A 14,650-nucleotide genomic window follows, 5' to 3' on the forward strand; every position below is an offset into this window, starting at 1 on the left:
TAAAACATAATCAAAATACTGTGGAAAGTTTCTTGGAGTTCAGCTTTTTACAAAAATTTGTCTAAAGCCACGCGAGGTAGGTAGTTCAGGCCTGTACTCCTAGCTACACAGGAGGCTGAGATCTGAGGACCAAGGTTCAAAGCCAGCCTGACACAAAAGGACCTGAGCGTCTTATCTCCAATTAACCCAGAGAAAACGGGAAGTGAGGCTTGGTTCAATGGTGGGGCGGAAACCTAGAGCTAAAGAGCTCAGGGGCATCGCCCAGGCCCAGAGGTAGGGTGGTAGCCTTGAGCTGAAGAGCTCAGGGGCAGCGCCCTTCAAGCCCTATGCCCCCCACACACACACCTAGGGGGGAGGGGGAAAAAGGTTGTCTAAATTTGAGAGTACTATTTATTTGAAAACTTTAAGTCTGTTATTTTCTTCTATTCCTATGTTGTCAAAGGTATGGATAAAACTAAGATTTGTCTTTTTTGTTATATAAAGCTCCTTTGGTGAAGGAGTTTAATGATTTACATTCAGAAGAAGTTTTTGGGTGCTAGGTGTTGCTTCAGTGGTAGAATGGATGCCTCAACAGTAGCACTACTTGGGTAGTTTGAAGAGCAGTCTTTTTTTTTCCGTCTGTGGGCTTGAGTGCTGTCCCTTAGCTCTTTAGCTGAAGGCTAGTGCTCTACCACGTTGAGCCACAGTGCCACTTACTGGTGTTTCAATGGAGATAAGAGTCTCATTGTCTTTAGTCCCCCTGATGGCTTTGAACCACGGTCCTCAGATCTCACCCTCCTGAGTAGCTAGAATTACAGGCATGAGCCACTGGCACCCAGCAGACTATTTTTGTTGTTGTTATTGTTACTGTAAGTAACTTATTTGTGTACCTAACAAAATAACATACTACTGTTAAGAGTGGAAGCCTGAGGCTCTCAGCATGAGATCCCTTAATATGTATCCTTCTTTCCCTCCTTTCCCTCCCTCCTTTCCCTCCCTCCATCCCTCCATCCCTCCATCCCTTCCTCCCTTCCTCCTTTCTTCCTTTCCTCCTTTCCTTCCTTCCTTCCTTCCTTCCTTCCTTCCTTCCTTCCTTCCTTCCTTCTTTCCTTCCTTCCTTTCTTCCTTCCTTCCTTCCTTCCTTCCTTCCTTCCTTCCTTCCTTCCTTCCTTCCTTCCTTCCTTCCTCCACCTTCCCCTCCCCTTACCCCTCCCTTCCTTCTTTTCTCTCTCTCCTCTTTTCTCTTTATCTCAGTCTGCTTAGCAGTACTGGGCAGTACTGGGGTTTGAATTCAAAAACCTCAAGCCACAACTCCAACTTATTTTGCTGAGTAATGAGCTAAAATATTTTTGTCACTCTGTTTTTCTTAATGTAAAAAGCCAGCCAGGTGTGGTGGCTCCTGCCTGCAGTCCTAGCTACTCAGAAGGCTGAGATCTGAGGATCTCGGTTAAAAGCCAGCCAAACCAGCCCTGGCACTAAGGCAATAAAGACCAGGAGACTCTTTTCTCCAATTAACCACTAGAAAAAACTGGAAGTGGCTTTGTGGCTCAAGGGGTAGGGCAGTAGCCTTGAGCTGAAGAGCTCAGAGAAGTGCCCAGGCCCAGAGTTCAAGTCCCAAGACTGAGCAAAAAAAAAAAAAAAAAGCTATTGCATTGTCCACAACCACAGCGATTTATACCTATGTTGTCAGAGTTAATAGTTTTTTTTTTAAGAATTTATTAACATTGATTTTTACATCATATTTTAAATGACAAGTTTAACATACAAGTGTTCAAGGAGGGAATCTCTATTTACAATCATTGGGACTTAGTATTTAGAACTTAATCACAAAGAGTTAATAGTTTTTGTTCCTATCTGTAGGCCTTTGATCTATTTGAGTTAATTATTGTATGTAATTTGAGGCAGGATGTCACATGTGATGTCCTCTCGTTCCAGCATGGAATAGTTGGTCTGAGCAAATTTGTCAAAAATCACTGACCGGCCGGGTGCTGTGGCTCATGCCTGTCATCCTAGCTACTCAGGATGCTAAGATCTGAGGATCAAGGTTCAAAGCCAGCCCGGGCACAAAGGACCTGAATTAACCTCTAGAAAACAGAAAGTGGGGCTTGGCTCAAGGGTAGGGCAGTAGCCTTGAGCTGAAGAGCTTAGGGACAACACCCAGGCTGAGTTCAAGCCTCATGACCCACCACACAGAAAAATAATAAAATTTAAAAATTAAAAAAAATCACTGACCTTACACATAGGGCTTAAAGGTGTATTCCATTGATTTGTATGTCTGTTTTCATGTCACCTACTACTTTTGAATAGTTTCTCTATTGTGTATTTTAAATGAGAAAATATAAATTTTCCAGTCTTGTTTGTTCTTCTTTTAACAATTATTTGGCTGTTTGACATCCATTGTATTACCATGTTAATTTTAGAACCAGGTCTTTAATTTCCATAGAGAAGCCATCTGTACATCAGTTTGTGAAAAATGCTCATTTTCAAGTGTTAAATCTTGTGATTCATAAACTTGAAATGCCTTTATTTTTATTAAATATTTCAATAGATCTTTCAGTTAGATAATTCGGTAATGTTTTGATTGCAGTTAATAGTCTTATACTTAAGTAAAATACCTAGGAATAAGTTTAACTTTTTTTTTTCCCCTGCCAATGCTGGGTCTTGAACTTGAGGCCTAGGTGCTATCGCTGAGCCTCTTTGTGTTCAGGGCTAGTGCTCTACCACTTAAGCCACAGCATCACCACTTCTGGCTTTTTCTGAGTAGTTTACTGGCTATAAGTGTCTTATGGACTTTCTTGTTTGAGTTGCCTTTGAACTGTGATCCTCAGATCTCAGCTTCCTGAGTAGCTGGGATTATAGGTGTGAGCTCCAGTGCCTGGCTTTATTTTTGTTTGTGGGTCATGGGGCTTGAACTTGGCCTGAGTGCTGTCTTTGAGCTTCAGTTTAAGGCTACCACCCTACCCCTGAGCATTGTCCCTGAATTCTTCTGCTCAAGTCTACCACCCTACCCTTGAGCCAAGCCCCACCTTCTGGGGGTTAATTGGAGGAGATAAGAGTCTCAGGTCCTTTTGTGCCTGGGCTGGTTTAAATGTTGATCCTCAGGTCTCAGTCTCCTGAGTAGCTAGGATTACAGGTGTGAGCCACTGCGCCCGGCTTTTTTTTTTTGCCAGTCCTGGGCTTGAGCTCAGGGCCTGAGCACTGTCCTTGGACTTTCTCAAGGCTAGAGCTCTACCACTTGAGCCTCAGCACCACTTCCGGCTTTTTTCTATTTATGTGGTACCGAGGAATTGAACCTGGGTCTTTGTGCATGCTAGGCTAGCACTCTACCACTAGGCCAAACTCCTGGCCTTTAATTGTTTAAGTGAATTTTTTTCTAAATTTTTATTTTTCAGATTATTGATTACAAGAAGATAGCAAATATAGTTTAGTTATACAGGCTAAATTTAGCCTGCATGGGTTTTTTTTGGGGGGGGGAATCTCTAGGGATTCTCTATAAACCATGGTATTTCATCTCCAAAAAGATAGTTTTTTGTTTTTTCTGTACTGTTTGGATGCCTTTCTTCTTTTCCTCATCTAATTCCCTGACTATAATCTTCTGTTCAATTATTGAACAGGTAAGAACAGCCTTATCTTACTCCTGGTATTTGAGAAACAGTTCACTTGTTCTTTATTACTCTGATGTTCTTTGATACCCTTGATCAGGTTGAAAAAGTTCCTTAATTATGTGTTGAGTAGATGTGGGTAGATGGTTTTACATGGTTGCATCTATTTTTAAAAAGTAACATCAAAGATAATACTTTAGATGAATCATTATTTCAACTTTATTTGACATAGAACATTACTTAAATCCTAGATAAAACAAATATAACAGGCTTTCACCATTTTAATGCTTAAAAAAAATCACATTTCTCTCCCACCTTTTTTTTTAAAATAGGAGTAACTTTATATATGGCTCATATTTGAGTAAAGAAGAAATTGCTTTCTCCGATCCTACTCCTGATGGAAAATTGTTTGCGACACAGTACTGTGGCACTGGTCAGTTTCTGGTATATAATTTTCTTAATGGACAAAATACCACCTAAAACAATCCTGCCTGCAGTACCAGAAGACACCTATTGAAGAGAATGATTTGGTTGCTGACTTTAACCAGGAACTAGGGCCATTTTTATTACAATGAACTCAGGACTGGCAACAACCATATGGTTGTTCCATTTTCATAAAATTGGAAATAATGCAGTAATAGCTGATTATTGTTTTGTTTTTTAAAGAAGATATTTTATTATCTTTTACAGAAATTTATGATTGATGTATTTTATCTATAGTAATTTAGACATGTTTACATGCAGCAGATAATTGTTCATAGTGGACTGAAAACTAAAGCAAGGACTATGGTCTCAGTGATAAGTATATTTTGAAGTTCTTAATATGGAAATATACCAGTGTAGCTTGGTACTGTATTTTTTTTATATTGATCTGATACCAGTTACAAGTTTAAAGATAGTATTTTCACAGAATGGAAACTACAGTTTTTGAGTTACTATTCAAGAAAGGCATACATAGTACTAAGTGTTTGGGAATTTGAAAGTAATTCTTGAAAAGGCCTGATTGATACTTTCAGGAAACTCCTACACGAAAGGGAAGTTTGTTTGGAACGTTGGAAGAATTGGAAATATTGAGCATTTTCTTCCTTTTATTTTTCTTACCTTTGATGGCAGGAAGAAGTGGAAAGAGGTAAAGAATCAAGGCTCTTCTTATGGGTTGATAAATAACCAGAATTATGATGGATAACTACTGAGTTCATTATTAAATCTGAGTTCATTATTAAATTTCTCATTTCACTTTAAAAAAAAAAAAAAAACGCAGTTGGCACAATTGGCCTGATAGCAAATTTCAGAGAGGCTTATGAACTCATTGTAGTTGCTAAAATTTGAATGACTTGGTATCTGCTTATTATTCCTCAGAAACACTGCACTGAGTATATACCCTCATTATTGGACTTCATTTTGATACTTGTCTAACCTTCATAGTGCCCTCTACTTTTAAAGGGTTTATATGTTGTAAAACTGCTGTGGCCTTTTATGACCTGTACATAATGTGGAATAAAATAATAAAATACTTGATAGCTTTTTCTAAGTGTGAAATGTACTAAGATAATGTGTTGTTACTTATGTATTTTTCAGGGACTTTCTTAGGTTTGAGGCTGAAATATAATTAAAATACTGACTTTGTAAAAGTAGTTCTTACGAGTTTGCCAAAGGATCTTCTGTCAGCAGCAGCTTAGCCAAATTTTCTTTCCAAAAGGCAAGGTTCATTCTGATACTGTAGTAACATCACACTTAACCTTTGAAAGACATAAAAGGCTAGAGCCCGAGAATGAAGTACCACTGTGTTTTCCCATGGATTATCTGTATGACCTTAAATTAAGAGTCTAATATGTTTCATATTTTTGTAGAGAGGGACTTTTATTATTTATAGAATGGTGTAATACTATTCTGCATGGGTAGAAATGGTGAGAGTTATAAGTATTTGGAGTACAATGTAAGCTTTATGGTAACACTGATAAGCTCATAATACAGTTCTCATTTGCGCATGAATAATACATACTACATAGATAGGCTACACTTGGTTTTAAGGAAATTTCAGGGTAGAGAGGGATATATGGGTTTCTTTAAAAGTTAGCATTACAAGGATGGCATGGTACTTTCAAGCTAATGTTGACAGTAGCCCCTTAAACTTTATAATCTAGGTATTTTTTTTAAGATATTAGCAGTTGTATAATATAGTAGTATCTAGGCGTTTGGATGTTTGCTATATTAGACTTGGTGTTTAGGCTGCATTATTATGACAGCTCTATGAAGAAGGGCTTATAATAGAAGAAACTGAAATTTAGAAGAGACTAGAATTAGCAGTAGGTAATACTGAAACACTGGGGATGAGATAGTGAGATGGATACACATTGCAAAGACAGAATTTAAGAACTGGTAGAAATTTGAGCTGACCAGAGAGTATCATGGTAAAAAACATAGGGTATATGTGTCTGGGATAATTCAGTAGGTTGATGGACTGAGATGTGAATACAGGAGAATTTGATGGGGAAGGGTAAATTCAGTTTTAGTACCTCCAAGTGGAAATATTTATCTAGTTTATGATTAGATACGTAGCATAGGAGATTTAGACTGAACAAATAAACATACAGGTTTAGCTCTTTGAACGTTTAGAAGAGATCATCCTGGAGTTTGTAAAGGAGAATTATGAGAGATCTGTGTGGAACCCCATCATTTAAAGCATGTCAAAGGAGATCAGAGACACATGAGCAAGGCAAGAAAGCCAGTAGAGGATGGTAGAAAACAAGGGAAATTTTCTTTTTCTTTTTTTTTTGCCAGGCTTGGGCTCAGGGCCTGAGCACTGTCCCTGGATTTTCTCAAGGCTAGGGCTCTACCACTCGAGCCGCAGCACCACTTCTGGTTTTTTTCTATGTATGTGGTACCGAGGAATAGAACCTGGGTCTTCGTGCATGCTAGGCAAGCACTCTACCACTAGACCAAACTCCCGGCCCCCACAAGGGAAATTTTCAAAAATCAAAAAATGACCGGATATAGTGGCATACCCGAAATCCCAAAGAGAAAAGAATAATCAAAGAATAGTCAAGGCTATCATATCACAAGAGAAAAGAGGACATTAGACATGGTGGAGGCAATAGTGACAAGTTCAGAATGCGTCACATTGAAACTTTAGAGGGGTGATTCTCTAGTTTCTAGTGTTCATTAGCATTCTCAAACAGTTGGTCATGAAAGTTACCTAGCAGATACACATAGTAGGAACCTGTCATTTGATATGTTGTGTCCTTATCAGTGTGGGTGCACAAGTGTTAGTTTATCACAGGTAAGATTTAATCTGGTGTATCTGAAAGCATGACTGTAATAACAATCACTGTGACAGTGATTGTTTTTCATTTTAATTTTTTTAATTTGCCCAGTGAGGGAGCTTCATACCTTAAGCTTAATTTGCTGAGGTGACTGGTAAAGTAGTGAGCTACATGTCTTCTTTGTCATGATTCCTGAACTGAAAAAGAGATACATTCTCTGCCTCCCGTCTCCTTCAACCTCCCTTGTCCCCATTGCCCTTGTAGTAAAAAAAAAAAAAAAAAAAATGCATTAAACTATTTGTGGGATTGGTCAGAAAATACCTTTTCTTTTGTTGTGTTTGTGTACACACACTGGTCCTGTGGTTTGAACTCAAGGACTGGGTGTCATCCCTGGATTTTGTGTGCCCAGGACTAGTGCTTTAACATTTGAGGCACAGCTCTACTTCTGGCTTTTGGGTGTTTAATTGGAGATAAGAGACTCATAGACTCCAAGGTGACTTCAAACTGTGATCCTCAAATCTTAGTCTCCTGAGGAGCCAGGATTACAGGTGTGAGCCACTGGCACTTGGACCCTTTTTCTGTATTATACCTTCCCTGTTTGTTGATGTTGTAGATGCTCAGCACTAAACAGTAAAGAGCCCAGTAAATGGATTCTGTGAATGATTTGCCTTGAAAGACCTTTCTGAAATCATTTTTATCATGGCTTTTCATTAATGACAGGGCCTCAGTGTTACAGTAATGTTATTGAACCAAGGGAAGCTTGAGTGTGTAACCTCAGGAATGTTTGTTCCTGGATGTTGCTCCAGGGCCACGTAGTTGAATGCAAAGGCTTTGCAGCCAGTTTTGTTATTTCTTTAGAGACTTTTTTTTTTTTTTTTTTTTTTTTTTTTGCCAGTCCTGGGCTTGAGCTCAGGGCCTGAGCACTGTCCTTAGACTTTCTCAAGGCTAGAGCTCTACCACTCGAGCCTCAGCACCACTTCTGGCTTTTTTCTATATATGTGGTACCGAGGAATTGAACCCGGGTCTTCATGTATGCTGGGCAAGCTCTGTACCACTAGGCCAAACTCCCGGCCCACAGATCTTTTCCAAGGTTGCTGCTTGGAACAGAGTAGAATGCTGACTGTCTCTGCTTCCTTTCAGTCTATCCTGTCATCAAACCTATCAGCATCACCCTCTTTAGGTAACAGCCAGGGCCTTTGGTCTAGAAAAGAAGTCCCATGGGTTCTTCAAATTCTGTTCTTTGATCTCTCTGTCCTCTTTCCTCTCCCCCGTGCCCCAATCTTGGTTTAAACTCAAGGCCTGGGGTTTGTCCCTGAACTCTCTCTGTTCCCAAAGCTAGAGCTCTACCACTTGAGCCACAGCACCATTTCTGGCTTTTCTGTTTATATAGTGCTGAGCAACCAAACCCAGGGCTTCATGCATGCTAGTCAAGCACTCTGTCACTAAGCCACATTCCCAGACCCACTTCTCTATGAGAGCTAACAGGCACATTTGTAAGACTGGTTACTTCTTTTGGTGGTATTTTTTTGTACTCAAGGTCTTGTGCTTACTAGGCAGGGCCTCTAACCTTTGAGCTATTTGCCTTTTTTGATCCATTAAAAATAGCGGAGTGGAAGTTTAGAAATACTAAGGTTTGAACTCAGAGCCTCAAAGCATGGTAAGCTAGTACTCTCTGCTCTATACCTCCAGCCTAGTTTTTTTCCCCTGGTTTGGAGATACAATTTTGAACTTTTCTGCCCAGGCTGGCTTGGAACTACAGTCCCATATTCAGTCTTCTAAGTATCTAGGATTATAGGAATGAGCCACCTGATTTATTTTGTTGGGACTAGGGCTTGAACTCAGTACATCCCCTTAGCTTCCTTGCTCTTGGCAGATGCTCTGCCACTTGAGCTGTGCTTCCAATTCAGCATTCTGTTAGTCAATGGGAGTAATATGACATGTATGTATAACCTTTTGCCTGGGCAGCTTTGAATCACTGTCCTCTAAGTCTTATCCTCCTGAATAGCTAAGCAGGCATAAGCTAGCACTTGTGGTTATTTTTGAGATAGTCTAGAGTTTTGTTCATTGGCCTGGTCCACGATTTATGCTTTCTGTTGTGAGATAATAACTGTGCAACACCACAAGCATCTTTTACTTTATTGTACTTTTTTTTTTTTTTTTTTTGCCAGTCCTGGGCTTGTGCTTTCTCAAGGCTAGAGCTTTACCATTTCATCCACAGCACCATTTCTGGCTTTTTTCTCTGTACCAAGGAATCGAACCTGAATCTTTGTGCATGCTAGGCAAGCACTCTACCACTAGACCAAACTCCCAGCCCCCACTAGCATTTTTTTTTTGGTGGGTCATGGGGCTTGAACTGGGCCAGCGTGCTGTCCCTGAGCTTTTCAGCTCAAGGCTACCGCCCTACCCTTGACCCTTGACCCACTTCCGTTTTGTAGAGGTTAAAGAGTCTGAGGTCCTTTTGTGCCCGGGCTGGCTTTGAACCTTGATCCTCAGATCTCAGCCTCTTGAGTAGCTAGGATTACAGGCGTGAACCACCACGCCTGGCTCCCAGTAGCATCTTTTTCTGTAAGCTGTCTTTGCCCAGGCTTGCCTGGACAGTCTATATAGGTGAGATTATAGGTAATAGGTGCTGGTGCCTGGCCATTTTCTTAAGTAGAATTTAGAAATTAAATATTACCTTACACCGACATGTATAGTTTTAGTAATCCAAAGTTCTGTTCCTGAGGATTCCAAAGTCAAGAATAGTTGTCTTATGTAAAATAAAAGGATGGAGATGCACTAAGAAACATTCACAGCACTTCATTTCTAGATCTCTGATCTGTAGTTTCATGGAAATGTGCATTTGAGTTTAGCTATTCTATATTTGTTTGCTTTGTACATTTTCATTCACCAAATCTGTTTCTGTGTAGTAAATTAGAGGATCTTGCTGTACTAAAATAGAGGCTCTTGCAATAACCTATGATATGGAGACTTCCAGCCTGTTTTGGACATTGGTGGAGTCAAGTGATTTTCTTATGTATAGAACTTTAGTTTAAAGCAAACAAACTTTGGGGGTGGGGAATAGGAGAAAATTTTTAATACATTCAGCAAATTAATTGAAAGGATAAGACACACTGTAGATACAACTTACAAAATCAAAACAAAATGTGAGGTAGACTAGTGAAATTCACCAAATTTTGGTTAAGAAAAATTTACAGTAGTAAAGGAACAAGGTGCTCCCTTTTCTAAGTCATAAGAAGCAGTTGCATAAATTACAGCCAAAACAGATTGACTACAATAATTCTTGACATTTTTCGTTTACATTCAGTATTAACCTGTGTGAGCTGTCAGATGCTGAGGTCTAGTAGGCCTGAAGGTAAGTTTCTGCGTGGCTTAGTGAATCCATTTGCCTTACCTCAGCATCTTAATAAGCAAAAAACTAAACACTCCCAAGACAAGCATTAACAAATCATGGTGTCCTGAACTTGTGCAATTTCATCCGTAAGAGGACATTTCCCGAAAGAATTATACCGAGAAAGTGTTTTTAAAGATCCAGCCTTTGTAGTAAAACAGGTTTCGGGAGGGGGTGGGAAGGCAGGCAGATCACTTGACATTTCTTCTTTGTTGGGGTGATAGTCTTTTTACCTTTATTCTGGTATTTTTCTTCTGTACTGTTGCATTAAGTATTTACAAGCCATAATCATTGGAGTACTTTCTTCAACTTTAAAAATGTTCTTTAGATTATTCAGTTATAAGGCCACCTGCCCCAGGTACAAAAATTGTTTTAGAATTATTTCAAGTATTTTATTTGCCCTCTGTAGTGTTATTGAAATATTGCACAGACAGTGGGTTTCTTGACATCTGCACCAGGCCCTTTTAACAAAACAGGAGGAAGTGAAATACATTCATTCTAAAAAAAAAAAAAATGCCTCAAAACATACCTCTGCCAAAGTTTGTACTAAAGCAGTATTTTTAAAATCATACATAAGGCAGGTCTTCTTTGAAGGAAAGTTTAAAAATGGAGTTAAAAGGAATTATTCATTTCAAGATACACTTAACGCATTACAAGTAGCTATATTAAACCCAAGAGATTTTCAAACCATTCTCAGTCTAATACATTTCATCATTTCACTAGCTGTAAACTCCATGTTTTCACAAGACAATAAAGCTGATAGGTTAACACTATTTGTTCTAAGTAAATGCAGGATTAAATAGGCCCTGAAGGACCTCAAATAGATTCAAGTAAAAGTGACCATTTTAAGTGGGGATGAAGGGATATACTGAGTAATCTGAAGATAGGTGATAAACCTGTCATCTCAGTGTAAACTTCCAATAGACTTAAAAAAAAAACAGGGTTCAGAAAGTTTTTACAATTAAGTTAGAAACTTATGACTCCTGTTGTTGATGTGCGTAAAATACCACCTATAGATTTTAGTGGCCAAAATCTTCCTCACAAAAAAAGTGGCTGGCAGAAGTAAAGCATTAGTTTCTCTTTCAGTGACTATTTCAGCAATTTCCATGTTGTCATGTAAGGCAGCTTATACTTGATGTGTCTTTTAGAGGAAATTTTGCTTGAGTTCCTGAAAGAAATGAGCTGCTTTGACTCCACGACAGCATCCCAGCCTGATAATGACTGGATGACTACTGCTTGCTTCCAACTAAAACGGGGTAGGTGCAGGGTTACTGTCAATGTGGCTTAATTGGCTCAACAGCTTCATCTGTATTGTTTTTTTTTTGCACAAGAATAATCACTGTTCTATATAGACATGGTGTACTTTAAAAAGTCTCCAGTCTTTAATAATGGGAAAACCAAAGGGACTAAGCTGAGAAGCTTCATAAATGTACACAATACCTGCTCTGCATTTACTGATTTGTTTGTTCGGTTTAAATAGTAAACTTTGAACTCCTGTGGAAATTTTGCCAAAAGTTTCAATACATATAAGATTATAAATCTTAAACTAACACTGCACAAAGAAAAGACAAAACTACTACTTTTTTAAATACAAATATTTTCTACATTTTATCATTTCATACCCCTGAGTAATACTGTACCAAAGTACAGATCCGAAGAGAAACTGAGGGTCAGGCCTCAAATGTTTATCTTCAATTATTTCCACACCAATAGTGTGAGTCATGTAACAGCTTTCAAGCTACCTAATGCTTGACAGCTTTTCCTTAACACAGTATGGCAGAAACAAAACCATGCACGCTATTCTGTTCTCCAAAGTCCATCCTCCTTGGGCTCCCATTTTGCATAACTACTTACTCTGCAGTTCACCTGAACGTAAGGTCCTGTAATTGGAACTAAAGGAGGATGATGTTCCCAAAGACAGATGTGGGGAGTTCTTTGGAGAATAGACAAGTAGGTTGCACTTTGCTCCACAGTGATTGTACTTTGAGGAAAAGAAATCCCCAGTCATTGTTTCACTCCCATCCCACCTAGGTATCCTTTGGTTATTTTTGGTCTTCAAACATTCATATGTGGCGTCCAGTAAGAAAGTAGAGAGGCTTGTCATCACTGCTGTTAGCAGTTTGAAACTCATCCCGGAGGCGGAACTGCCACTCATCCTCCAGCTCTAAGCGGACAATGGTTTGGCGTAAGGAGCTTCGGTCTTGGCAGATGACACACAGGGTAGCACCTTCAGAAGAAGAGGCAGAAAGGGGCTTAGGGTCAGTGATTACATGACCAGAAACTCCAGTATATTTCTAAACTAAGACTTCTGAGAACATACAGGGAAGTAGCCCATCAGAAATGTACATTTTAGCCAGGTGTAGTGGCCTGTAATCCTAGCTACTCAGGAGGCTGAGACCTGAGGATTTTGGTTCAAAGCCAGCCCAGGCACTAAAGACCATGAGACTCTTACCTCCAGTTAACCACTAGAAAACCTGAAGAGATGCTGTAGCTCCAGGGGTAAGGAGGTAGCCTTGAGCCAAACACCTCAGGGACAGTATATAGGTTTTTAAGATTTTTAAAGTACTCCAATCTCAACAGCAGCTCCCCTCATCATAACCAGTGCTGGAACCAGTGTTACATTTTGTCAGAATAATATCTGATGTAACTCTTTTCTATTGAGAATAATAACAATCCAAATAATAAACTTACCTTTTAGAAACTTAAATTTCTTAAGAAGATCAGCACCTACAAAAGAGTCACAGAGGTACAAGAGGAGTCCACTGAAAAATACCCCTTCACAGTTGACATTGCTCGAGTGGGGTCTGGAGCTGATGTAGCATATGGCCACCTGAAAGCACCAAGAAGGAATAGTGAGGTATAAGATAAGCGGGCAGACCATGTGCACACTAATCAGTACACTGCTGGATTTTAGGCTGTAAAGTGTTGAGCCAGTTGGTTATTAAAGTGTATACCTGTCTTACTTTCTATAGCACATTTTTTACAACTTAAAAAACTTAAAGATTTACGACATTAACAAAGAAAGCTCCTACACCTAAGAATATACAATTTTTAAAAAACTATAAAAATCTGTTTAGGAAACCTTATTTTTTTTAAATTTATTTTTACTTTTGGAATATTTTAATTTCTAAATCTTTTTTTTTTTTTTTTTTTTGCCAGTCCTGGGCTTGGGCTCAGGGCCTGAGCACTGTCCTTGGACTTTCTCAAGGTTAGAGCTCTACCACTTGAGCCTCAGCACCACTTCCGGCTTTTTGCTATGTATATGGTACCGAGGAATCGAACCCAGGTCTTCATGCATGCTAGGCAAGCACTCTACCACTAGGCCAAACTCCCGGCCCTAGGAAACCTTATTAATGAGAATATAATGTTAAGTAAATGTCCGCTGCCCTTTAGTAGTGGTGGTAATGTGACTGTGCTGTCCAGTCAAGAGCTCTGGACCTTAGGGTAGTAGAATTGGGAGACGACTTTCATGGATAACGATTAAAGGGTTTCATTACATCAGATGGTTGTTCCATTTAGTTCTTACGGGTTGTTTGTAGAGACAGGGTCACTATGCAGCTTAGACTTGCCTCTTCAGCCTTCTATTCTGGGATTGGAGATGTGTACCAACATGCCTGACCCCGAAATGGCTTTAAGTTCTCCTTTATCTCTAAATATCTGTCGTTCGTGATTATTCCAACAAAGATGGGAATGTAAAATATTACCATTACATTTGTTTTTTCACATTTAAAAAAATTTGTTAAACCATTATGCATACATTGTCAGTGCAAAAGAAAACTTGGAGAAAATGTATGCATATGTAGCAATGCCCCCCCCCCGCCTTTTTTTTTTGGTAGTTCGGGAGACTGAACACAGGGCCTGAGCACTGTCCTTGGGCTTTCCTCAAGGCTACTGCTCTACCACTTGAGCCACAGCACCACTTCTGGTTTCTCTTCCCTACTTCTCTCCCCCTCCCTCTCCTCCCTCCTTCCCCTCCCTCCCCTTCTTCCTCTCTCTCTCCTTCTCCTCTCTCTCCCTCTCTCCCTTCTCTCTTCTCCTCCTTTCAGAGAGAGAGAGAGAGAGAGAGAGAGAGAACTTGAACCCGGGTCTTTGTGCATGCTAGGCAAGCACTTTACCACTAGGCCAAACTCCCACCCCCTGTCTTTTCTACACTTTTTAATTTTAAAAAAATCATTTGAATAGGATATATTACTGAAAACAATAGAAGGAAGCTCTAAAACCCAAGAAAAAGAATAGTGGCCAAGTCTTGGAGTTGCGACTAAACTAAAACTGGCAGTGAGGAGTGTGAACGTGACAGCTGTAAAAATGTCTAGAATTTTTTTTGTGTTTTATTGTGATTTGAATTTGGGGCTTATACATGCTTGCAGACACTTTGCAACTGGGCCATACTTATGCCTACACAGTAATCAGCCTAT

The 14,650-nt window shown here is 39.5% G+C and overlaps 2 protein-coding genes across 3 annotated transcripts in view; one reads left to right on the forward strand and one right to left on the reverse strand.

Annotated features, from left to right (window-relative positions):
• The window catches only part of Esco1 (establishment of sister chromatid cohesion N-acetyltransferase 1), a 53,973-nt gene extending 49,158 nt beyond the window's left edge, over window positions 1–4,815 (forward strand). For both annotated transcript variants that reach the window (XM_090353354.1, XM_090353355.1), the window contains one exon: window positions 3,914–4,815. In XM_090353354.1, the coding sequence (XP_090209480.1) occupies window positions 3,914–4,061 (148 nt within the window). In that variant the 3' untranslated portion in view covers window positions 4,062–4,815. The remainder of the gene's footprint in view (window positions 1–3,913) is intronic.
• Window positions 4,816–11,228: 6,413 nt separating this feature from the next.
• Window positions 11,229–14,650, reverse strand: part of Greb1l (GREB1 like retinoic acid receptor coactivator) — a 200,747-nt gene continuing 197,325 nt past the window's right edge. Inside the window, exons 33-34 of the mRNA XM_090353356.1 lie at window positions 12,927–13,065; window positions 11,229–12,462 (exon numbers count right to left, since the gene is read on the reverse strand). Coding sequence (XP_090209482.1) covers window positions 12,299–12,462; window positions 12,927–13,065 — 303 coding nt within the window. The 3' untranslated portion in view covers window positions 11,229–12,298. The remainder of the gene's footprint in view (window positions 12,463–12,926; window positions 13,066–14,650) is intronic.

This window comes from Megascapheus bottae, chromosome 19, assembly GCF_031878675.1.
Source record: "Megascapheus bottae isolate mThoBot1 chromosome 19, mThoBot2.hap1, whole genome shotgun sequence".
NCBI classification, from domain to species: domain Eukaryota; kingdom Metazoa; phylum Chordata; class Mammalia; order Rodentia; family Geomyidae; genus Megascapheus; species Megascapheus bottae.